Source organism: Carettochelys insculpta, chromosome 5 (genome assembly GCF_033958435.1).
Source record: "Carettochelys insculpta isolate YL-2023 chromosome 5, ASM3395843v1, whole genome shotgun sequence".
Lineage (NCBI taxonomy): Eukaryota > Metazoa > Chordata > Testudines > Carettochelyidae > Carettochelys > Carettochelys insculpta.
This window is the reverse complement of record NC_134141.1, coordinates 11,453,462-11,478,886: the sequence shown is the minus strand read 5'-3', so window position 1 is coordinate 11,478,886 and position 25,425 is coordinate 11,453,462. Positions and strand designations below refer to the sequence as shown.

General features: G+C 43.5%; 2 protein-coding genes across 5 annotated transcripts in view; both read left to right on the top strand.

Moving 5' to 3' along the window:
* LOC142013372 (uncharacterized protein KIAA1958-like) overlaps window positions 1-25,425 on the top strand; it is a 125,759-nt gene that overhangs the window by 39,848 nt on the left and 60,486 nt on the right. For all 4 annotated transcript variants that reach the window (XM_074994668.1, XM_074994669.1, XM_074994670.1 and 1 more), the window contains one exon: window positions 12,714-13,911. In XM_074994668.1, coding sequence (XP_074850769.1) covers window positions 12,738-13,911 — 1,174 coding nt within the window. In that variant the 5' untranslated portion in view covers window positions 12,714-12,737. The remainder of the gene's footprint in view (window positions 1-12,713; window positions 13,912-25,425) is intronic.
* LOC142012994 (uncharacterized protein KIAA1958-like) overlaps window positions 20,705-25,425 on the top strand; it is a 30,135-nt gene continuing 25,414 nt past the window's right edge. Inside the window, exons 1-3 of the mRNA XM_074994029.1 lie at window positions 20,705-20,866; window positions 23,439-23,552; window positions 24,117-24,261. Of these exons, the coding sequence (XP_074850130.1) occupies window positions 20,705-20,866; window positions 23,439-23,552; window positions 24,117-24,261 (421 nt within the window). The remainder of the gene's footprint in view (window positions 20,867-23,438; window positions 23,553-24,116; window positions 24,262-25,425) is intronic.

The following is a 25,425-nucleotide window of genomic DNA, read 5'->3' as shown; positions in this document are numbered from 1 at the left end:
TCCCTTAGTTAGAACATCTCGAATACAGAGCCCATCTCTCTGGAAACAGCTAGTAGCCATCAGAGCCTGGTACAGAGTCTGTCTTGCTTTTGAGGACTTCAGTGGGGTCACCTATCTTGAGGAAGCCCGGTACATTATATAAATGCACCTAGAGTGTGTCTGAGCATATTCAATCAATATAACATTAAATAATGAGCAATTTGGGGTTTGCTTTAATACTCATGTGGTTCCATTTTCCAGTCTATACTTATGTTTTGTTAATGATTTGAGAGCTCAGTGTTCTAAAAAATGAATCTTCAAATCTTGCCTTTTCACTCTAACTCTTCCTATCATTCAGAAAGTAATGTTAGCTTTTATAGTACTGCCAGGATCCTGCAAGTCTTTGCTTAGTGCAGAGCAAGGCGCACAAAAGTTTTGTGCCTTCTTGTGAGGGTTCTTGTGGGTGAAGTAAAGCTAAGCACTGTGGGTTTGTTTTGTTTTTTTTTTTCTTTCCTCCAGTGTGTCAACAGTCATGAAAGTCAATAACAGCTCTGGGTGCAGCTGCTCTGCAAATTAGTCCATAATCACAGTCACCCAAACAGAGCAGTAGAATGTCGAAAGACCCTATCATGCCCATTCCCTTCGGGTTAGATTTTGCCACCCTACAGTGAGTAGTAACTGAGCAATTCTACTTGTTTTGATAGGACTGCTTGAGGAGATAGGTACTGCACGTTGAATCTCACTAGTATGGCTGTCAGTCCTGCGTGAGTTTAGTTGGTCACATCCATGATAACTGGACACCTGGCTAAAAGTTTTGTGTGGTCCCATAAAGTTGGTTTACAGCCACTGGACCTGACTATGTGTTTTGTGCTGTTATTTAGCTCTAATTTACTGCTAAACATCTTGTAAGAGTGCTGTAAGCAGTGGCAGTGCTGCTAGACAATACTGTCTTCCCATGGTCTGGCAAATTCTCTTGTTCAGCACCGGTCAGGTCCTGACAACGCTGGACTAGAGAGGTTCAACCTGTACTTGGTATCATCGAGGGTGGCAGAATCTGATCTTTGCTTTTGGGATCACATTGAAAGCAGCAGACCTATACTCTTGGGATGGGAACACCAAAGCAAAGGAAGGTGGGTCAAAGGTGGAGAATGGGCATGCCTGAGGAGTCATGGCCTTCGGTGGAACCTTGACATGCAAGAAGGGAGTCTCACGCCCTAGAGTTCAGCTGGCACCCATTGTGAGGGACAGCTGTTTGCTGCCCTAACCAGGACCCCTTGCAAAACATGACCTGAAGCTACGTGAGTCCTCCTTCACCTTGCACTGAGCCTTTTGAGAACACAGTGTACAGCACCCACCAAGGAGTTTGGCTTATGCTCTCCTTTGGCCTTCATTGCACTCCTAGGGTACACCTACACAGCAAAGTTATTTTGGAATAACGGCAGCTTTTCCAAAATAAGTTTGCAAGTATCTACGCAGCAAAACCATTATTTCAAAGTAGTGGATGGGTCGTTTCGAATTCTGTAAACCTCATTCTATGAGGAATAGCGCCTCAATGGATATTTTGGAGTAGGGGCTATTTCAAAATTAGCTATTCCAGAACAGTTTATTCCAAAATAACACTGCTGTGAAGACACAGTCTGCGTTTGCACTAGCAAGATCTTTCAGACTAGCCGGGGCTTTTTGGAAAGATCCCACAGAGCATTCACACACACAATGCGTTCTTTTGAAAGAAATATGAAAAAACACGGCACTTCTTTCAGAGGCCCTCTTCCTCGCTGAGATGAGCAAGAGTGCCCTTTTCCAACAGACTCTTTCAGAAAAAAGCACCTGTAGATGCTCTGTGGAGCCTTTTTTCGAAAGAGCAGTCCTCATGGTGCCGGATTTTTCGATCTGTGGCCCATTCGTTTGAAAGAGCCGGGGGGGCTGTGCGGATGCTTTCTTTCAAAAGAGGAAATTGCTCTTTTGAGCTGCTTTTTTGTGTGCAGACGCACTCTTTTGAAAGAATGTCTTCTGGAAGATCATCTTTTAAAAGATCACTGTAGTGTAGACGTGACCATATACTTTGGATTAGAGCCCCTGTAAGCACTGCAGGCATTTTGTGTGTGGACACCCTGCGAGCTCTTTGGAAAGAGTGCTTCTGGGGGTTCTAACCCAACACGGGGTCCATTGTGTGTGGACACGCTGTTTGATAAGTTTTCTTGGTTTGGAGTTTCCCTGTAGTGTGGATGTGTTGTTTTTGGAATAGTTTATTGGGGAATAATAACTCCAGAATAAGCCATTCAGGAATAACTCTGTAGTGTAGACGTACCCTTTGATATAACTGGTATCATCTCGGCAGCATTGCTCTCATTAATGCAGGATTTGTTCCGTTGCACTTCATGAACTGCTCACCCTGTTTTTGCCTTCCACTCACACCACACTACTACAGTCCTGCAGCTGCACCGGTTCCAGGCCTAAATTATCAGTCAGTGTTTTGATATAAACAGAGAGAAGTGATGATAGCCATTTAGAAATAAATACAAGCAGCAACAACATTGTTGCATAACATCTTAAATTAGGGTGGGGGAAAAAAAATCTCCAGGAAGCTCAGTTAGTGGGTTATAGAGTGTTTCATTTTGTGAGAGATACCAAATGTTTTTGAGCTAATAACCCGATGATATTTTGTACATCACAATAAATCATCTTATTCCTCAGCAGGCTAAAATAATCTTCTCAGCAGAACTGTGTGCTGCCTGTTAGGCACTTGTTGTGCTGGCAGCTGTTGTTGAAACCACACCATACTTGGCAGGGAAGAATCTTCCCTGAAGATGTTCTGTCAGTTGAAGAATAACTGTAGGCCAATCAAAAGGGAGTGGCAGAATGCCAGGGTGTGTTAATGAATGGGAAACTATATTGTGCATTAAAATGCACCACTTTTATATCGCACTCCGGAAAAGAGGAATTGTTAGTATCATTTATTGCATCGTTTGCTAGTATTGTTGTTGTTACTCATGATGGGTGAAATTCTGGTCCCGTTGGAGTCAGCGCCCATTGACTTCAGCAGGGTGAGGATTTAGAACATAACAGCCACACTGGGTCAGACCGAAGGTTCCCCTAGCCCAGTGTCCTGTTTTCCAACAGTGGCCAATGCCTGATGCTCCAGAGGGAGTGAACGGAACAGGTAACCATCAAGTGATCCCTTTCCCGTCATCCATTTCCAGCCTGTGACAAACGGGGTAGGGACACCATCCTTGCCCGTTCTGGCTAACAGCCATTGATGGACCCAACCTCCATGCATTTAACTAGTTCTTCTTTGAACCCGCTTAAAGTCTTGGTCTTCACATCGTCCTCTGGCAACTTCCTTTTGTTAATTTTAAACCTGCTACTTTTTAATTTCACATGGTGACCGCTAGTTCTTTTGTTATGGAAACAAATAAATAACTTTTCTTTATTCACTTTTTCCACACCAGTCTTGATTTTGGAGACATCTATCATATACCCCCTTACTCTCCTTTTTTCTCAGCTGAAAAGTCCTGGTCTTTTTAATCTTTGTACATATGGCACCTATTATAAACCACTAGTCACTTTTGTTGCCTTTTTGTTTTGTCCATCCTGTGTGTTTAGACTCTGCTTGGTCCCCAGAAAGATTCGATAGACCCAAACAATTGGGCCCACCTGGAAATGCTGAAGTGGAGATAAGTGGGTGGGTTTTTTTTTTCCCTACCTTAGTCACTGTTTGCTTCTAAATAACTTCTTGGGGCACTGTTAAACACATGAACAAAGGAAACAGCAGAACATGCAAGGCACCACATTAACAAATGATACAGGATCCCAAAATGTGTTGCTGTTAACATGGATTGTTTATGGAGAAGTGCTATTTCTAGGCTACCAGTTGGAAGCCGTACCAGGCTGATAGGAATTAGTGACTTATTACTAGGGTGGAGGACTCTCTGTGTAGTACAAGGGCTCAGAAACTTGCCAAGCTATTTTGGAGATTTGCAAAACTAGCCTGACTCTGCATCCCTTTCTCCTGTACGTCATACCTCTTATTTCCCAAAGAGAGAGTTTACCTATAAAAAGTGAGTTTTTTGGATTGATTAGGGATGAAAATTGCATCATTTGGGTGTCTTACACATGGTGCAACTCTTTTAAGTATGTTTTTCTCTCTCTCTGACTCTCTCCACAGTCTGTCTCAAGCAGAATGTAAATAACCCTTGAGTCTGAGTTCAACTTTTAACCCCCTAATATCTGAACAGGTTTGAAATTAGAGAAAATTAAATCTCCCCAGCCCTAGCTATTACTATCTTATGACTGACTGGTGGCCTGTGGGAAATGACTGAATCATTGTTAGACCAGGTCCCGATGGTCAGGGTCCATATCACAATTGACATCTTTGTGGCAACTTTAACAAAGAGGTCAAATGTTGCAGGGGGGGCGGGGGGGTGGCCTGGATACTGATCTCTCATGACTCCTTGGTGGTTGCTTCAGGATGTGGGCTGAGACAGCAGCAGCAGGACACTAGGGGGGAAGTTTGCACAGCTGCTGCCCTCTTTGCAGATAAAGGGAAGAGGGCTTGTAAATTTCAGCAGTGCTACAGGCTTTGCAAATTTCACTTAAGAAAGTAAACAAGCTGGCATCATTGGCCAATGGTCAAAACTTTTAATCATCAAGAAGTTTGTATAACACCAGTAGAACTACTGGTTTAAAAGTTGGGAGCTGCCTTCTTTCTCTATAAGTATAAAAATAAATATACTTGCAAATAAAAACTGCTACTTCCTTTCTTGCTGGCAATGGAATAACATCCTAGTGACAGCCACAGTGTTTAGTCACACAGAAGAGTTTTATGTAAATTAAATATTTCAGTATTTCAAGCTGCTTCTTAGTGTCATTTAGAAGCTGGAAATCATACACTCCTAGAATACTAGAACTCGAAGGGACCTTGAGAGGTCATTGAGTCCTGTCCCCTGCACTCATGGCAGCACAAGCACAATCTAGATCAGTGGTGTCCAAAAGGAAGACATTCAATTGCCACGTGTCCCTCCACCTCAGCCAGGCACTGCCCACCCCAGCCAGGTGCCCTCCCCCACCCCCCCAAACGGGCACCCTACCCCCTCGACCCCCAGTGACTTGCTGGAGCCTCACTACTGGAGCCACATGTGGCAAATGGGGAGCGTATTGGACACTGCCTGCTCTTAAAAATCTCTAGTAATGGAGATTCCACAACCTCCCTTGGCAATTTTTTTTCTGATGTTTAACCACCCTGACAGTTAGGAATTTTTTCCTAATGTCCAGCCTAAACCTCCCTTGCTGCCGTGTAAGCCAGTTGCTTCTTGTCCTGTCCTCAGAAGTGAAGGACAATAATTTTTCTCCCTTCTTCTTGTAACGCCCTTTTAGGTACCCGAAAAATGCAGTCATGTCCCCTCTCTGCCTTCTCTTTTCCAAGCTAAAAGAACCCACTTCTTTCAGTATTCCCTCATAGGTCATATTTTCTAGACCTTTAATCATTTTTGTTGCTTTTCTCTGGACCCTCTCCTATTTCTCCACATCCTTCCTGAAATGTGGTGCCCAGAGATGAGACATGACAGCACCGTGTGACCAACCAGCAAGCGTTTAGCAGTGATTTGAGACCCACTGATCTAGAAGTTAATACAGAATCACCGGTCTCAAATCTGGGGGGGTGGGGGGTGGAATCGTGATTCTGGCCATAAATATAAAGAGATTGGCTTAAAAATGTGACGGCGTTTTCACATTTGCTTTCTGGGTTCATGTTTTCCACACTATTCTCTGCAACCAGAAAGGTTAACAACTTTGTTCATTTTAATGAAAGCTTGGCTTTTGAGTAATAACATGGCTCCAGGAACTTGGGCCTTAAGCAAAACCCTAAGTATTGAAAGTCTCATCATAAACGTTTGGGATCTGCGTTGATAGAGCCATGGGACACACTATTGTGTTTGGCACAAATCCATGCAGAAAAGGGCAAAAAAGATATGACAGAAGTGCTAAACGGATGCTCCTGTGACATGGGGCAGCTCAGTGTGAGTGGAGGCTGATTTGGACAGAGTTAGCCCTCGGAGGAAATCCATTCTTATCTTAGGCGGTTTTTTGAGGGCAAAGTGTTGCATGCAGCTGCCATTTCCTATCTCTTTGAGTCGCACCATTTCCCTAGGTCATGCTTCAGGCATGTAGATGGTGTGGAGGGTGCTGGTGGTACTGTAGGGCATGAGAGCTTCATTTCATCTCCAATATCCATAGCTAGTTTCTGGGCCTCTGCCTTGTCTCCAGTTCCTTGCCAGTGTGTGTCCAATGGAGAGGGGGGTCCCATTGGTTTCACTGCTGTCTGCAGAACCCATTCGTGGGGTGATTTCAATGCAAGGAAGGGGAGCTGGGGCTAAGATAACACTGACGTTGTCAGCATGAATAGATGCAGAAAATAGGGCAGGCTTGGCTGTTCCCCATCCTGGGCCTCTCTAGCCTCTGTCTGACTCACTCGTCATTCCTAAGTCGGCAAACCACCTTTGGAAGAGCTCACAGAGAGCTGAGAGGAAGGGGAAATGATGTAATGCAGGCAGCACTCTCTCTTCTTTTCCCCTCGGGTCAGCACTTGCTTTCCGAGACAGGCATTGCCTGTGTGCGGGCAGCCCCAGGGACTTTATACACGGCTGTCACCTTTACCCGCCGCATTCTGGGGATAGCGAAGGAGGGACTCAAGTCAGGCTGCTTACTGATATTGAGGCAAGCCATTGGACAGGGTGCACTGGTGTACCTTCTGGGAGACAGCACTTTGGGGCTGCACTCTTCCATCTTTGGACTGCCAGAACTCAACAGGCATCCTTCCTGCATGGCACCGCCTGACCCGTGTGAGAATGGGAAGGAGGGATTGTAAGAGATCCCTGTGCTATTATTTAAAATAGTTGGGTCCTTAACTGTGTCCTGTGAAAAGAGACATTCTTGGCTGCACTTTCTAGAGTTGTACAGTCAAACGTTAACTTATTGAATGTCCTCCTTTGCCTTGAGGGAAAGGGGCTGCGACCTTAATACAGGCTAGCAGAGGCTTGTGGTGTGTAGTAAAATGAAAATCTCCAATAATCACCATAGCCACCAGTCGTAAATGAGGTTAAAAAAGATAAATGTGCCAAGCTATGCTGGGATCAAGTCTGAGCCTTCATTTAGGGCCCAGATTACTGTACTGAATTTTCAGCACCTAGAGATGATTCACATGGGATTAGACATTCCTGGGCTCTAACCAGTGGAAAATCCCTCTGGAGTAGTGAGGGCTTGCCATTTGTAACGCAGTTAAAATACCAGCGTTATTCACAGGGGAGGCTTAGCTCATTTGTGCCAGCTTCTATATGATTTCCGAGTACCCATGTGAGTAGGCTGTACAGATGAGTCATCTTATTGAATCTGGCCAGTTAGATAGAAAGACTCAAACAACCCTCACAATGCGATTTAGCAAGTAAGACTGGACTGTCAGCCAGCAAAGCGCAGTCAGAACAAAGAGAAAATCTGCCCCTTTGGGAAGTCAATTCCTTTTACCATTTTTGTGGCAACTGAATATAATCTTTCCCCTCATCTTGTGAAGCTTCCAGAATAAGATTATAAGGTTGAATTGTTTCTCTTTTCGGCGACAGAAGAGAGAGGTTCGGCACAGGGTGGTAGGCAAAGCGATTTCTCTGCACACTACTGCAGTTTCAGAATTGCAACTAGTCCTCCTTGTTTCTGTGCCTTCAGTTTGCAGGAGGCTGTGGCACGTCGGCTGGCAACATGGGCACGTTAGATAGCATCTATCAGGGATGATCTAGTTGGTGCTTGGTCCTGTTGTGAGGGCAGGGGGCTGAACTCAATGACCTCTCAAGGTCCCTTCCAGTTCTAGTGTTCTGTGATTCTATGGTGATTTCAGCAGATTCATGCATAATCTTTTCCAGCAAGGCTCTACTCTGCAGAAGTGGCATTTGGGGGTCCCATGTTTTATCCCCATAAGAACTTTGGTATCAAATGCTTTCAGTTTAGGCCTAAAAAGGTATTGTTTTCTTCAAACTTCCAGCCCAGCACACTCAACTTGAGCTCTCATGGCCAAACTGGGTTCTTTCCATCTTATGCCTTTTCAGTAGCAATAAAGGCCATGCCAGTCATATGGGGGTTTCAACTGCATTTGTGCAACTGCACTGCCCTCCAGTTATGCCCATTGCAATAATTCTGGAAGCCTGGGCTCATCAGAGGATTTGCACAAACAGCTGATTGGACCTCAAGGACCAGTTCTTCTGATGATGTGGAAGTAGAATTGACAGCTCATTCCGCCTTGTGTGACTGCAGTGTTGACAGGAGCCAAAGGTAGCAGCTGCTTATTTCTATCAATAAAGTGAGCAGACAGAATCCTGCGAATGCTGGAGTAAGGAGGTGCCGCTTTTACGTAATTGCTTTGCACGGCAAAATGACTTTCAAGACTTCCTGCACAGGGAAAAGCTTGGAGCCTTTGTGGAACTGGCCTACCCAGTGTGCAGAGTCACAGGTGTGTGGTTATGTCTCTTTGGCTACATGGTAAAGCACTGGTTCCACTTCACCTGGGGACCTCAGGAACCAGGAAGGAGTGCACAAGTCCCGGTTGTCAGTGTGAAACAAGGAGGAGAGAGAGTGCCTGAGAGCTGTACTTTTAGTAGGCTGTCCTTGCCCCTTTTTTTTTTTTTTTAGATTTATTTTAAATCAGCTTTCTCCAGAAGACAATTTTCTGCTACTGTGCCAGTGAAACTTATGTGGCCTGAAATGTCAAGAACATGCATCCACGCTCCAGTGGAAATACCAATAACTTCACCTTTTAAAAAAAAATGGAATATGTGATACAAATACTTAGTCCCAGGCACGGGAGTTACTGGCATGAATAATGCCATTGAAAACAACGAGGTTGTTCAACTGAATATGCCCAGCAGGTTTGTCATTATCAAGACCGTAACTGTATTTATTATTCTGCTGTAGGTCCCAGTCCTGCAGTGACCTCTGGGGACGTGCTGGGCAACAAGCTTCAAACATACAAAAGGAAGTTTTTCTGCACACAACACATAGTCAATGTGGAACTTTTTGGCAGATGAAGTTGTGAAGGCTAGGACTATAATAACAAGGCTCAAAAAAAATCTAGATTAATTCACTGAGGACATCAGTGGGTATGAGCCAGGATGGGCGGGGATGGTGTCCCTCGCCTCTGTCAGAATCTGGGAATGGGTGACGGGATGGATCACTCCACGATTACCTGTTCTGTTCACTCCCTCTGGGCAGCTGGCATTGGCCACAGTTGGAAGACAGGATACTGGGCTAGATGGACCTTTGGTCTGACCTAGTGTGGCCGTTCTTATGTTCTTTATGTGCACAGAGTTGGTTATGGCATCAGGGCCTCAGTTTGCAAAGCTTGTTCAAAATAAAAGATGCTATATTGCAAAAGCGGTATTCTGTATTGCAGTGTTTCTCAATGCGTGGTATGCGTACCATTAGGGGTACGCGAGAGAAGTCTGGGCGGTACGTGGCTCTCAAGCTGCATTTGGCTCTTTGAAGCAGTGAAATATGGCTCCTGCTCAGAGCCGCATGCAGGGAGTGCTTATTGCTGCTCTGTGCATGTGCTCCACCCCAGCGCTTGGAGGGAGAAGTGCATGGTGGTGGCTCCGATGTGTCCTCAGGCATTGGGTTAGAGTGTGGTGGGGGGAAGTGGGTCTGGGGATGCCAGGTTCTGGAGGAGGAGTGCATTGAGCCACATATTATATATACAGTAAAATTCCTTTAATCTGGCCTCTGATTATCTGGAAATCCTTATGGTCTGGCATCTTGCAAAAATAGTCCCATTTAAAGAGAGAATCCAGAAAAACTTGATGGTCCAGCATACAGAAGTTCCCTGAGATATATGTGCCTTGAAATTCATGTAAGTTGGGGGCTTGGGTGGTGGGTTGGGACCATGGGAGGGGAGCAGAGGGCTTAAACCTGAGGTGGGCTGGGGCTGCAGGGGGCAGAGGGTGACAGCCATGGGTGCTCCTGCTCTGAGCCCTGGGAAAGTGGCAGCCATGGGCAATCTGGCTCCGAGCCCTGGGGAAACGACAGCCATGGGCACTCCCAGCGCCAGAGCCCCAGGGAAGTGGTGGGAGCCACGGGCACTCCTGGCCCCACTCCCACTCCCACCCCCAGCAACTGAAAATGGGACAATTCATCCCTTTTAAAAAAAAATGAGGGACAGCTTTGTGGTGTCCCAAATACAGGACCATTGCGCCCAGAACAGTTTGTCACCCTATGAAGTGGGAGGAGCGTGGGGGTGGTGAGGTCCAATAATCCGCAAAATGTGGTATTTTTTGTGTGTGTGTGTGTGTGTGTGTGTGTGTGTGTGTGTGCAAGTAAGAAAGAGAGATTGTATAGCTATATCAAAATGAATTTATAAATTAAATATTAGATATCTATAGCTGTTTATATATCTGAAAATTGTGGGTACTTATATAAAATACCTCTTTTAAATAGTTATATTTTAAAGGGGTACTTTATATTTAAAAAAAAAAAAAGTTGAGAAACACTCTTGTATGGTATGGTTAGAGCTGTTAAATTGGAGCCAGCCTTTTCCAAATGTACTTGACGTTTATATCATTTTTAGCAATTTTTTTAGCTTTGAGACGGGCGAAGTAGCCAAGTATTAACCTGTTTGTGATACTAGGATAAATGTCAGTTTGATGTGTTATCAAAAGATCAGTAGCAATACTCTTGACTTGGAACAAATATTATTATTTTTGCCTCTAAAATATTTGTGTGGGGACGGATAGAGTTATGGGACATAAAGTGACAGTGAGCTCCACGTTTAAACTGGTTTTATGAAACTAAAATGGCCTGATTTTCAAACGTGCAAAACAGCCTTGACTCCAGCTAACGTCGATGGGATCTGCAGGTGCTCAGCATAGAAACCAGTCTGCGAAGATTCAGAAAGCACCGGAAGAAAAAAGTAAGGGAATGCCTTCCTGCGAGTCTGTAAAGATTGAGTCCACTGGAAGGTTGGGAAGTCAATGGAATAAGTGAGAAGCGAATCAGGCCCTATATGTCTCTTCTTCTGCAGAGTAATAATTTCACTAGTATATTCTGATTTAAGTGATCTGTGGGGAGGTAGCAGATAGAGAATATCATGAGATACTCCAGAGAACATAAACATGAACTACCTGTTATCGAAGAACAACTAAGACTCAGGACATTTAAATTCAATATTGCATCATATGAAGGTGAAATTTCAAGTTATTTTTTTCCCTCTTGGTAAAGCTTTCTTGGGATTGAAATAATCTTTTGTTTAAAACTGCATTGTAAAATAAATAAATAAATATATGGTGGAGTTAGTTTTTTTAAGGATTTAAATTTTAAGGATTTAAATTTTTTAGTTTTACCTACTTTTCGGAGTTTTTGCTTCAGACTATGTTCTTAGCATTCCCGTAGTTTGGCTAGATTTGCTATGTAACTGCCATGAGTAAAACAGTGAGGTTGTAACCAGAGCAGTCCTGGCATATTAAAGAGACAAGGTGTGTGAGACTGGTCCCTGCTTCACTTCCTGGCTTGTCTTTAACATATCTGTGTCAACATTGCATGGTTTTGAATTCACCACTTCATTGAATCTTTCTGTTTGCTTAAGTGAATGAAGCATCTCTCCCAACTCCAATTGTCTCTTTTATGGCTGCAAGCAGCTGAGAAACCATTATAAAACCTATTAGACAGTTTAATGCTTGCTTAGCCAGATGTGAACTCTGCTGCCGTTCCTTAGTCATTGTTGGGCTTAATCCTGAAAGGTGCTCAGCAGGCTCAATCCCCACTGAAGTCAATGGGAGTTGAAAGTTCTCACTAGCAGGATGAAGCTTTGTCTGTAGGCTAAGGGCGTGCAGTCCGGTGCAAGAAAAAGGCTGAAAACTCAACGATTTCTAGTCCTCTGTGTGGAGTGCCAGAAAGGACACTGAGTATGTATGAACTTGGCCCCAGATTTCAATGCCTCTTGTTATGGGTTTCTAGAGAGACACTTTTGTGAGAGGGACAAACGCTGTGTTTTGCTCTTGATGCCAATGGAATTAAGATTTGGCTCTATGAATTTGGAAGGTGCACTTAAAGCAACAGAAGTTTTAATTTTCAGTATTCGTTAGAATCGCTCTTCTAGTAGAAAACAAATTTCTGTTAGCTACCAGATACTTGGCACGAAGATGCATGTGAAAAATAGTGCAAGACTTGCAGCTGGTCAATGTGTGTGGAAGATTAGGCCAAGTGCCTGTAATACCAGTTTCAAATTCAGGCTAAAAATTACAGTGAGAGGTTTATTGCGTTCAACCTTGCCGATACAAAATTTTATATATTCACTTGTTCTACATTTCAGCTTCAGAGTTTCAACTTAGATTGTCAATAATATCAAACTTGCCTGTTTAAAATACTGTTTTGTCTCACTGTAGATTTGAGGTGGGTAGAAAGGTATTTCCCTCCCCCCCCCCGCCCCGCTGGTTTGAAGACAGCATTTTAGAGGTAGATTGATAGGTGCTTAGAGATTAATGCTATGTGAGAAATGTCTTTTAAAGCCTGTTATGTGATAGCAAGATGGTTTACCTCTAATTTATGTATGGTTATTTGCCTTTTACGTTTTCTGTACAAGGAATATATAGATGTAGATCTCAGCTCCTTTATTTGTAGAAAATATGTGCTATGATCTTATTGACGAGTACACAGTTACAGCTGTTGAAAGCGTGTAACCTCATGATTACCTTTAATTTCCTTTTCTTTAGGAAAAGAGTTGTTGATCCTGTAACATGGAGGATTGCCTTCATACGTCTTCTGAAAACCTTTCCAAACTGGTCAGCTGGGCCCACAGCCATGGGACCATCTGCAGCCTCATTCCAAATCTAAAGCACTTGCTTTCTGAGGGTTCCCATGGCAACCTGACAGCTATGTGGGGCTGTAGCGCTGGTCATGCGTATCATTGGCCACTGACTGCTACCTGCAGGGCTGGGTCCCAGGAAAGAGTGTGTTTCCAGGACAACAGAAGCTTCAACTCAGACAGTCCCAGCATCATCGGTGTGCCCTCAGAGACACAAACCAGCCCAGTAGAACGGTACCCTGGGAGACCAGTAAAAGCAAAATTGGATTGTAATCGAACCAGGGACTCTTGTGATTTCTCTTACTGCAGTGAGCCTTCCGAGCTCGATGAAGCTGTGGAAGAATATGAAGATGAGGCTACGCTCTTTGACATGGTCTGCGAGTCCTCAGTGACGGACGAGGATAGTGACTTTGAACCTCATACCCAAAGATCTCAAACCATTTCCCGCAAAAGGCCAGGAGCGGGTCAGTCCTCCTCGTCTCTTTCAGGCTCGCAGTCTCAGGTCATCGATGAGAGCAGTAACAATGTGATAGTCAAAAAAATTAAGCAAGAAATCCCGGAAGATTATTACATAGTAGCTAACGCAGAACTTACCGGGGGCATTGATGGACCCACACTATCGCTGACGCAGATGTCAAAACCTAAGCCACAAACCCATGCTGGACCTTCCTATGTTGGCCCCTCTAAGGCCACTCCTCCTGTAGCACCTTCTGTCAGTGCTGAGCTAGACTTACGGAACGTGTCTACTTCTCCCCCTGTCCTGTCGAGGCCTGCAGCTCAGAAACCAGCCAGAGTAACTCTGGCTTCCCCAAATAGGGGACCAGCTAGCACCCCTACAACCAACCAACAAGTAGCACTCCAGATGCCAGTCAGTACTTCCAGTACCAGCAAACAGATCAGCATTCCTTTATCAGCCTTGCAGCTCCCTGGACAAGAGGCACAAGCTGCCTCAGAAGACCTCCTCCAACCTGTGCCAAATCAGGTCCCAGCCTGCGACGTAGCATTATCTCCCTCAATTAGTGCAGAGCCGGAAGTCAGCTCCAGTCAGCAGCAACCTAACAGCGCTCCTGCCCTCACTGCTGAAGCCACAGCACAGTCAATACCAGGTATGAAACCTTGGAAAGTTCCTACTGTCACATAGGAAATTCAGTGTTATTCCAAAGGTCACATTTTTAAGCCAAGAATTGCAGCTGAGAAAGTGAAGTATTGATCATTGTCACCATCGGCTACAGGAAGGTATTACTAGATAAATCAGTAGCTAAGCACTCTACGTTGGAAGGCTGTTTTGAAAGCTTTCATTTAATAGAGCCCAGAAGCACTTGAGGTAGGATAATGTTAATCTAGGGATGCTTCATAAAGGAACCAGTAGACTTTTTTTTTTCCTCGAAAAGAGAGAGATCTCAAAAGAGATTAGATTGGACAGTCCATAGTTCTGGGAAATAATATCTGTATGGGACAGTATGCAATTATCTAGGTACATATAAGGAGTTTTGAGACAGAAATGGTGGCTGGTTTGTTTCATTTGCTAATTCAGAAAGATAAAATCCTGGTAAAAACCGCCTGTAGTGGTAGCCTGTGTTTTCCTCTCCTTTCCTTATTGCTATCAAGAGAACTGACATTTGAAATGCAGAAGCAGGGGAGTGGTGTATCAGGAATGGCTAGAGGAAGTTTGTCTTATTAGAAATCTTTATTACATGTTTTCTACAACGCGTAAATCACAGCAGCCTGGAGAGAACAAAGACACGTATACCTGTAAATCTTAAAGGAATAGTGCTCATTCTTTAAATGAAGCAAAAGAGATCCTTTTCCATTTCTAGTGACAAATTTCTTTTTAACCTATCCTGGTGTTTCTTTGGGCCTCCCTCTGCCCTCAATGCAAAGATAAGGGCAGCTTACTAAGTCTGATTTAAAAAAAAAAATCCAGAAACGTACATCTCTCAAAGCAATGTATTTCTGTCAATTAATCTTTTCATGCCAGCAATTCTGGGGGAGAATCAAATGCTTTGCATTGGGGGAATTCTAGTTCTCGGCACCAGGTTATTGAACAATTAGATATTACCTGTTACACTGTGATTGCTACTGTTGTCAAATGAAACGTTAGCTGTATGTAAAGGTCCAATGTTGTTCATTAAAACCCAGCAAAGCACCCCATAGGAGAGAAAATGCAGAAGTTAGTGTTTTCCATTTTGCAGCCAATGAAAGGGTTCAGCGTGCAGACTGCTCAGCTGGAATCTCATGTCTGTGTTGATCTGTCCATTAGACATTCCTTCCCTTACTTTCCTCCTCTCATATGTGAAGTATTTGATGGAGATCCTTCTGTAAAATCCCAGCTAAAGGAAGACCCGATTCTGCGAGGTTAATTCCTGGGGAGATGAATTCGGGAGCAGAGACCAGATGCAGTATTCAGAGGTTCCTGGTAAATTCGTGTCACATAGTTCTTCAGTACACCACCTAGCTGTCAGCTTCACATATGTTAACAAGCTAGGTTCTGCTGCCAGTGATATCAATGGCATTTCATTTTACTTGCTGAGTCACAAACTTCAGTGAGTGCATTGGTATAACCCAGAGCAGAATTTGACTCTGATATGTGTGTTTTCTCTGAGATTCCTTTGTTTTCTACAGGGTAGTAAAAATAATTTCAGGCTGTAGCTAGCAGTTAGCGGAGGTACTGCAGTATTGCCTTGGGCAATGTTCTCATCTGCTCTTAGAAACTAAGCACCCTTAGGCGTGGTTATTACTTGGATGGGAGACTGCTAATGAAAATCTGGATGCTGCCACTGGAGTGGTGGTGGAGGCTTCTTCAGGTTGAGTTCTTCCAGGTGAATGAATTCTGAATTACTGTCCCAAAGATATAGAGGTCTTCTCTGGGATAAGATCCAAAATCGAGGCTTTTGCTAAAGATCTCAGCATTTATTACAAATGTTATCTTAGAACTCTGGTCACTTTAACTAAGATACAGTGTATTTCTTGCTTTAATTCTTCTGTAATATTGCTGTGTGCTGTTAAACAACTGCCGGGTTCCATGCCAGAAGTGGCTGCATTTCAGCAAGGGGTAAAGGTGTTGCTGTGTATATAAGGCTTGATCCTGCAGTCCTGAGTCATGCCAATAAACACACTGATTTCAATGGGGATTTCTCATGTGGGAAAGGAGTAGCTGGACTAATAAATGTTTGTTTTGATCAACACATTTTTATTAATAAGTGTTTGTACTGCAAGTACATAATTCTGAAAAGATGACTGAGTTGCCAAAATAACTTTAAAACAGACTGGGGGGAACTGAAAAGAGAGAGAGATTCTGCATCTATTGTAAACTTTTTAGGAGGTCCCCATGCTGGGTTTCTTAACAAAGATTTGCTAAAATTGCTAATGATTTCATGTGGAATTTGAATTCCTCTAAATGAGAGTTTTGTCCATCATACAGGACATTTTTCTGTCTTGAGCTCGTTACAAAGAAGGATCAGTATGCCCTTTAATTTTTCATGTCCGTATGCAGGATGAGTTTCATTATGTGCACCAGTATGGACCTATATCATGCACCAAAGTTGTTCCACACAGACAGTATGTGGTGAGGGTGTGGGTGTGGGATGGGACTCGGGGCTGGGCGGAGCATTGGGTGCAGGGTGAGAACTCTGGAGGTGTGGGCTTTAGGATAGGGCTGGGGGTGAGGGGTTCAGTATGAAGCCTAACCCGGGGAGACTCAGTTGCCCCCAGGCCTCTCTCACTGCAGCAGCATGGGGCAGGCCAGGTGAGAGGCACCGCACAGCCGAGGGAGAGGCGCCTGTCCCCCAGCCAGGGCAGCTCCAAGCTAGGTTGGGGTCAGGGGAGACAGGGAAGGAATGCCTGTCCCCTGGCAGCAGCTTTGGGTTGGGTACCATGGTGGGTACCCCCTTTCTCCAGCCCCAGCTTGGAGCAAATGCAGCTGGCAGTGGGGTGCTCCTGGCCTGGCAGAGCTGCAGCAGCTGGTTGGGGGTGGGAGGAGTGAGGACAGCAGCAGCTGGTGGGAGTGGGAACAGCTGAGGCACCCCTCCCCTGGCCCTGACAGGTATGGGTCATACTGTTCTACCTATCTACATTATCTGTCACACCCGCCTACCTGCTTCCCACCTTGAGAGGGCAGGGCATGAGATTCTTGTCCCCTGCTCTTCTCTGCTTGCTCATAAAATAGCTAGCTAGACGGAGCAGGAGGCCAGCCAAGAATTGGAGCAATGTATCGTCCTCCTGCTGAACCTCCCATTGACGGACTGGGGTGAGTTGAAAAGTGAAAGACTTTGTATTTGAGCTTGTATCTTGTAAGTGGGATTCAACTCTTATGCCTTGAAGGCCTTCAGACTTGTCTCTGCTTTAACAACAGCTGTGTTGTTCAACAGATTTCGTTAGATCAGAAGTCCTGTGGCATCTTATACACTAACAGATGTTTTGGAGCATAAGCTTTCATGGGTGAAGAAGAGGGTCTCTGCCCATGAAAGCTGGTGCTCCAAAATATCTATTAGTCTCAAAGGTGCCACAGAACTTCTTGTTGTTCTTGAAGATACAGACTAACATGGCTACCTCTGTGATACTTAGTTAAATCAGTTCACACTGTCCCCCTCCTCCACTCCCCAGCCTGGAAACTCTTAAATCAGTTTTAAAATAGCTTAAATCAATTTACCTTAAGTTGCTGAGGAATTGGTTTAAGTTGCAATGATATATGCCAGGTTGAAATCAAGATGAGTGTCTACTGGTCCACTGGGTTTTGCACTGGTTTAACTTAATCCTAATTCTAAAGTGATTTTTAGTTAAAATGAAATAAAGCAGCAGAAATGTAGCACTTTAAAGACTAACAAAATGGTTTATTCGGTGATGAGCTTTCGTGGGACAGACCCACTTTATCAGATCAATCTCATTTCCAATACAGACTGACATTTATAAGTACAGAGGACCAAAAAAAAATGGCAATAAAAACTGACAAATTAAATACACAGAACTGGAGGAGGGGATGAGGGGTGCTGGGATGTTGATTGTCCTGCCTGAGATAATTATGAGCATCAGAGGAAAGAGAAGCAGTCCTTGTAATGCGTGAGGTAATTGATGTCTCTGTTCATACCATGTGTTAATGTGTTAAAATTGATTATGAACTCCAACTCAAATTTCTCACTTTAATCTGTTTTTAAATTCTTTTTGCGCCAGGACACAAGTTCTCAAGTCTTTAACAAAATGGCCCACTCCATTGAAGTGTTCACTGACCAGCTTATGTGTATAGAGTTTCTAGAGGTCTGCTCTGTGTCCCTTTATTCTTTGGCAGAGGTTTTGCTCAGTCTGTCCAATGTACATAGTGGCAGGGCACTGTTGGCACATAATGGCATATATAATGTTGCTGAAAGTGCAGGAGAATGTTCCTTTGGTCTTGTAACTAACATGGTTAGGTCCAGTGATGGTATCCCCAGAGTAAATATGTGGACAAAGTTGGCAGTGGGGTTGGTTGCAAGAAAGAGTTCCAGGATTAGTATTACTGTGGTGTAGCGTGTGATTGCTGGCGAGAATCTTTCTCGGGTTAAGAGGTTGTTTATAGGAAAGGACAGGCCTGTCACCTTGGGCCTTCTGGAGTGTAGCATCCTGATCCAGAATAGGCTATAGGTTTTAGATGATGCGTTGCAGGGGTTTGAGTTGGGGGCTGTAGATGATAAGTGGTGTTCTGTTATTGATCTTCTGGGGCCTATCTTGAAGTAGTTGGTTTCTGGGTATTTGTCTGGCACTGTCAATTTGTTTTTTTTTCTTCTCCCAGTGGGTAACTAAATTTTACGAATGCTTGGTAGAGGTCTGGTAGTTTTCGGTTTCTATCAGTAGGATCAGAGCAGATGTGATTGTATCTAAGGGCTTGACTATAAACGATGGATCGTGTGGTGTGTGCTGGATGGAAGCTAGAGGCATGTATGTAAGTGTAGCAGTCCATGGTATCCAGTATATCCAGTATTTCCTGTGGTATCCAGGAAATGTGTTTCTTGTGAGGAATAGTCAAGGCTGAGATTGATGGTAGGATGCAGGTTGTTAAAATCTCTGTGGAATTCTTCCCGAGTCTCTCTTTACTGTGGGTCCAAATGATAAAGATGATGTCATTGATGTAGCCCAAGTAAAGGAGGGGAAATGGGGACAAGAGCTAAGGGATTGTTGTTCTAAGTCAGTCATAAAAATGTTAGCATACTGTGGGGCCATGCGAGTGCCCATAGCAGTGCTGCTAATCTGGAGGTATAAATTGTCCCCAAACTGGAAATAATTGTGAGTGAGAACAAAGTTACATAGGTCAGCCACCAGATTTGCTGTGGTAACATCAGGGATGGTGTTCCTGATATCCTGTCATTCATCTCCATGTGGAATATGGTGGCAAGGATGGAATTGTCAGTAATGTTTCCAATGTTTTGTAATTTCCCGTGGAAGTCAGTGGTATCTCGGTGATAGTTAGGAGTGCTGGTGGCAAAGGGTTTGAGGAGGGAGTCTATGTAGCTGGACAATCCAGTAGTAAGGGTGCGGGTACCTGAAATGATAGGGCATCCTGGGTTTCCAGGCTTGTGGATTTTATGCAGTAAATAGAATAATCCAGGTCGGGGCTTACACTGTGTCTGAGTGAATTTGGTCTCGAGAAGAAGCAGGCAATTCTTTAAGTAGATGGTGCAGTTTCTTTTGGAATTCTAAGGTGGGATCTGAGGAAAGAGGTCTGTAAAATATGGTGTGGGATAGTTGTCTAGCTGCCTCCTGTTCATAGTCTGACTTATTTATGATGACAATAGCACCCCCTTTGTCAGCTGGCTTGATTATAATGTCTGAGTTATTTTTGAGACTGGACAGCATAGCATTCGGCACAGGTGAGATTGTATTTCATATGGTGGTGTTTGCGTATAATTTGAGTCTGCGCATAGTTGTGGAAGCGTAGTATATAGAAATCTAGACTGTCGTCATGCCCGTCAGTGGGAGTCCACATAGAATTCTAGGTGTTGGTAGGGGGGATCTAGGTACATCATTGTATGCAGATAGAGGTGCGACTTGCAAAGGTATTTAGGCGCCCAAGAAAACACAGGTGGACACTTAACTGGGGTGTTTAAAAGTGCTAGGTGATCATTTGGGATGAGGTCAGGGTTCAGGGTGAGCCTAGTGACTTAAGCTAAATTAATTTCTTAACATTTGTAGCTCATTTTTTGAGCATAATACATAGGAATGCCCCTATGTATTTTCAAGTTACTCTGCTGAATTCCCCATCATAAGCCTTGCAAGAATTGGATAATATCTAGGCTTTTTGTTAGGGAGCCACTGTCAAAGTTTGACTCAGACTCACAATTTATCAGACCACTCTGTTTTATTAGCAAAGCCGCTCTGCTAATACATTTAGAAGTGAGCCCCCCCCCCGCCCAGTGGGGCTTGTGTCTCTTAATTTATACAGTTTTTTGGAGAACAAGTTACAGACAAAAGAAGAAAAAGATTTTAGTCACCACCCTTTGAGATCCCTGAGACCAGTCACGTATCTTCAGTTACCTGCCACCCTTAACAATCTCCTTTAACAGCTTCCAGTTAACTTAACTAATTGCCGTTCACACCTTCCATTCTGATGCCTGCTTCTTAGACGTGCTGGCTCCATCTTAATTGCTTCTCCGTTCAAAAGCTAACTGTCCCTACGTGTGCTCCCTCAGATACTTCGTAACATGTTTTGGCATGCCCTCTCATATACAATGTATCCAGCATGTCCCCTTATACAACGTTATACTTATACAATGTTATACTTCCACACCACTAAGGGGGCTATGTGAGAGAAGTTTATCCTCCCAGAATGATCTTTGTCACCTTTTCTGTGCCAGCTCCTGGCATGTCCTTCAAGCCAGGACCCAGCAGGGAAAAAGTCCATTGCCCTTCTAAAATTGTGGCTGTCTCTCCACTATGGCTGGGATCGATGCACTGGGTCTTACTTTTGTGGATCTCATGAAGACCCACCAAATCAACTGCCGATCACGCTCCAGTCACCCTGGGTACTCTGCCCTGGAGGAGAACAGTAAGAAGAGTGTCTCCCATCAACCCAGCATGGTGTGGACACAGCCTAAGGTATGTTGACTCCAGCAGCATTATTCACATAGCTGGAGTGGCGTACTTCAGTTTGACTTAGTGCAGTAATGTAGACACAGCACCAAATGTGACTAGGGAGCATCAGGCTTTCAGCTGGCAAGGCATGGAAAGGCAGGGTACCATGTGGGAGGGCATAGGTGTGAGTTTTATTTACTTGTCGGAGGGCACTGAGAGGGCTGTAGCTCACAGGAAGGTGAAGCTGGCTTTGGAAGGAGGAAGCATTGCTAAGGCACTTAAAATGAGTGCACTAGTTTTCAATACTGTGCTGCTGAATGTGTGGGAGGAGCGTGTCCTAGGAGCCAAGAGTGCGGAGTCCTAATGTATCTCTTTGGCAGCTACATGCCTACAGCAGCAGAGGGTTCCATCGAGCGTCTTACACATTCACACCCACTGATGGTGAAGGACACCAAGAATTCCTGGGTGAGGCTCTCTGGCCTGTGTCTTGCAGGACATCAGACTAGCAGCTGATCACAAAGGTCCCACCTGGCCTTGCAGTCTTTGGGAGATGGAATGTGTGCAATAGAGAAAAACCTCTGAATGTTAAGCATGACAGTAAGACTTGTCAGTCCCATGGGAAATCTTATCCATCCCTCACCAGCGTGGTAGTGACTATAGAGCCATAGCTGGCCATAGTGGAGCTAAGTGCTGCTCTTCCAAGAAGGTAGAATCAGGACAAGTAATAGGAGCCCTTCAGCCACGGTCCCTCCCTCTGCCAGCAGTCTCAACCATTCTTCCTTCTCATGTGCTATTGGAAATGGTTTACACATTAAACAGGAGGTCAGATAGTGTGACAGCCTGTGCTGGACCTGTGCGCAATTGCACTGACCCTTAGGAAGTTAGACACATCCTGCCTCAGCCCTGGGGGTTCCAGGGAAGGTGTCCTGTTGTGCCATCCTGTACAGCTTTTTGTTGTGCATTCAGCTAATCCTGGCATCCCGGGGAGCGGGGGTGCTGCTTTCTTCACATCCCAGAGGGTGCTGGCGGCATAACTAGCTGCGGTAAAGGCTTTTTATTTCATTCTTTTGCCTTACATACCTTATGCTGCCAAGTCTCTTCTCTTCCCCCTCCCCGCAATATCATGAGGTTTATAAAAATATAATATATTTTTGATTCTTTGTATTTGCCTTCTGTTGGGTGGGTTTTTTTTTTTGAGCTTTTCAATCTTTTATCTGCAACCAGAAGGCCCACAAACATCCTTTTTATACTAAAGGAAAGTGCAGAATCCCATGACTTTGGGATCTGGGACTTTCAGAGAGACACCAAAAAGCACAAGACTTGGGATAAAATTGCAGGAGCTGGCAATGCTAGAGCAGGATTCAGCCACAGACTGACATTAAATTACTCACAGGTTCCCTTTTCACTGAAAATACTATTTTATCAGGATATTATCCATATACGAATGCTCCTAATAGGCAGAGAAGCTTCCTCCAGGCTTGGGTAAGCACACATGCATATGGATAGCCCTTTTGGGAGACAGAGGGTCAAATTCATCCATATGTAACTCAGTTGAAGTCAGTGGAATTTAATGCCAGCAGTAGATGTACTACAGAGTTATCAATCATGTGAAAGTTGCAAAGCCTGATTTAAAATCTTCCTTGAATGCAACCTCCCCTCTTGCCCTAGTTAATAGATCTCTGTAATTACAATTTTACATCGCAGAACTGATGACTTTTGGCTGAATCAGTAGCTGAAGGCTGCCTCTGGGGTCATATATTGCTGAAAGTGGTCAAATGAATAATGAAACCACTGTTGTAGATGAGTGAGACAATTTTTCTCTTGGCCTTAGAGTAAAGAGATCAGAGGCCACTGGCAACTCTTTATACATCATAATTTATTTTGATTCTAGCTCCATAGCTGAACTAGAAATAACGTGAGTGGACATAAGCCATTTAAAAATTTACCCCTATTTTTCTAAAAGATGCAAAGACCTTGCTTTCATGGAAGAATAATATGAAATAATTATCCTTGAATCATTAGAAAATCCAGTAAGTTAAATTACGTTCCTTTTTCATTACCATTGCCAACTAACGTGCTGACTTGTTTCATGACTTGAGTCCTACCCATAGCAAGGATATGCCTTTGAAAATCTCCTATCCCTCAATTTACAAACTTTTGATTTATGAATTTTCGCTACAACAAACAATATAAATGTATATGTATTTTTCAATTTGCAAACATATTTTCGCTATAAAGAAGAACCAACCTTCATCCGAGCATCTGCTTTTTAATAACAAACATAGAGGAATACAGCAGAATGCAGTGTGAGGCTAACTCATTTTGCTCAGCAGCCCAGCTCTTCCCAGTTGGTTCATACGCTTCATTGTGTTTGTATCATCTTGACTGTGAGTGATATTAACCTTCAAATATCTTTGTTATTTGTGATTGTCATGGGTCCTAGACATGAAAAAGTTTCTTCAGGAGCTGTCACGAAGACCAAGAAACCATGAAGAGCAACATCCGTGGCTACCAAACTTGAAGTTATTAAAAGAATTGGAGACTTTTGATATGTTGGATTGATAACCATAATGCCTTTGAACTTCCTCATCATAAGGTGAAAGCCCTGTCTTTGTTTGAGGACCTAAAGAAGAAAGCTGAGGAGGAGAAGCAAGTTGGGGCTGCCAAAGTAATGTTCAAAGCAAATCACGGTTGGTTTGAGCGCTTTCAAGTGCGTTCACATTATCATAGTCTGCATGTTACAGGCAAAGAAGCATATGCTGATATTCAGGCAGCTAACATTTTCCCAGACACATTGCAACAAATAATTGATGAAGGTGCATATTCTCCAAAACAAATCTTTAATGTTGACGAAACAGTGCTTTTCTGGAAAAGAGTGCATTTATTTCAAAGGATAAAACAAAAGCAACAGGTTTCAAGGCCTCCAAGGATTGACTGACATTATTCTTGGTAGAAATTTGGAAAGAGATGTGAAATTGAAGCCTCTCCTTGTTTACCATTTGGAAAATCTGAGCGCGCTAAAGGCTTTAACAGGGCATCATTACCTGTGGTCTGGTATTCTAATTGAAAGGCGGGGTGACAAAGCGGGTTTTTGCTGATTACATAACAAACTACCTTTCATCACTCATATCTAAATACTGTGCTGAAAATAATCTGGATAATAAATGTCTGCTGATCCTCGATAATGCTCCCGGTCAGCCTATCAATGTCAAAGACTATGGCAATGACAGCTGAGTGTTTTTTATGCCCCCCAAATACCCCTTCCATCCTTCAGTCAATGGATCAAGGCATCTTTGCTACATTTAAAGCTTACTGTCTGAAGCTGGTGATGAGGTATTTTGTATCTGCATCAGATGGAGAAGACAAACCCACAATTAAGCAGTTGTGGAAGAATTACAACATCAAGATGGCTATAGAAAGTATCACAACTGCATGGAATAAAATTAGTCAAAGTATCCTGAATGGTATTTGGAAAAAGCTATTGCCAAAATGTGTTCATGATTTCTGTGGTTTTGAGGGTGAATTGAAAGACATTCAAATTCTGTCGTGCAACTAGCAACTCGAGCAGGGTTCAGTGAGGTAGACACAGTGGTGTTCCAGACCTGTTGTTGTCAAACAATGAAAAATTGACTAATGAAGAATTAATTCAGCTGGATGCAGAAGAGTTATCAGAAAAGGTGGAGAAAGAATTGGATGAACTACAAAAAAACCACTGGATTCTAAAACACTCAAAATTCTTCAGTGCTTTGGAGGCAATTACACAAATTCGTGATGACAACAACCCCAATTTAGAATGGAGTTCAGCATGCAAGTGACAAATTCGTGAAGCCATTTGATACTACGAGAAGTTGTCTAACAGGAAGAAGAGGGCTGCAGTCCAAACTTCAATTCTATCATTTTTTCAACTCTCAACCTCATCAGCTTCTCCTAAACTCTCATCACCATCAGCTGATCCTTGATCTCAAAAGCTGAAGAGATAAACTCAATTAAGGATGCTGAAGTCACTACAGAGCTGTTTCCAATGGCAACACAGATGATCCTATGGAACTCAAGTTGACACGACCTTTTCCACCCCATCTAAGAACTGACTAGTGGTCATAAATGTTGTCAAAAAAGCAATAAAGCTCTGTTCTTATTTTTATGATTGTATAGTATTGTAGCATGTGGGAAGAATATTGGATGATTATTTTGGGAGTTGGGAACATTGACATTACATTGAAATTAATGGGAATTTCAATTTTGATTTATGAATTATTACCTTACGAACAGTTTTCATGGAACAAATTATGTTTATAAATTGAGGGACAGGTGTATTCCTTAGCAGAATATCAGGCTGTATATCCTTATAAGCACCTCTGTTTAGCTGTATGTCCCAAAGCAGTCAAATGATAAATTAATGTTCTGGGGCTTTAAATTTGGAAGCTGTGCTTCACAGGCAGACATTATTTGAGTGTCTGCTTCTTAGGCAGACATTATTGCCAACTGATCTGCTGACTTGTTTCACTGCTTGAGTCCTACCCATAGCAAGGATATATCTTTGAAAATCACCTATCTTACACCTATACCTCGATTTACAAATTTTG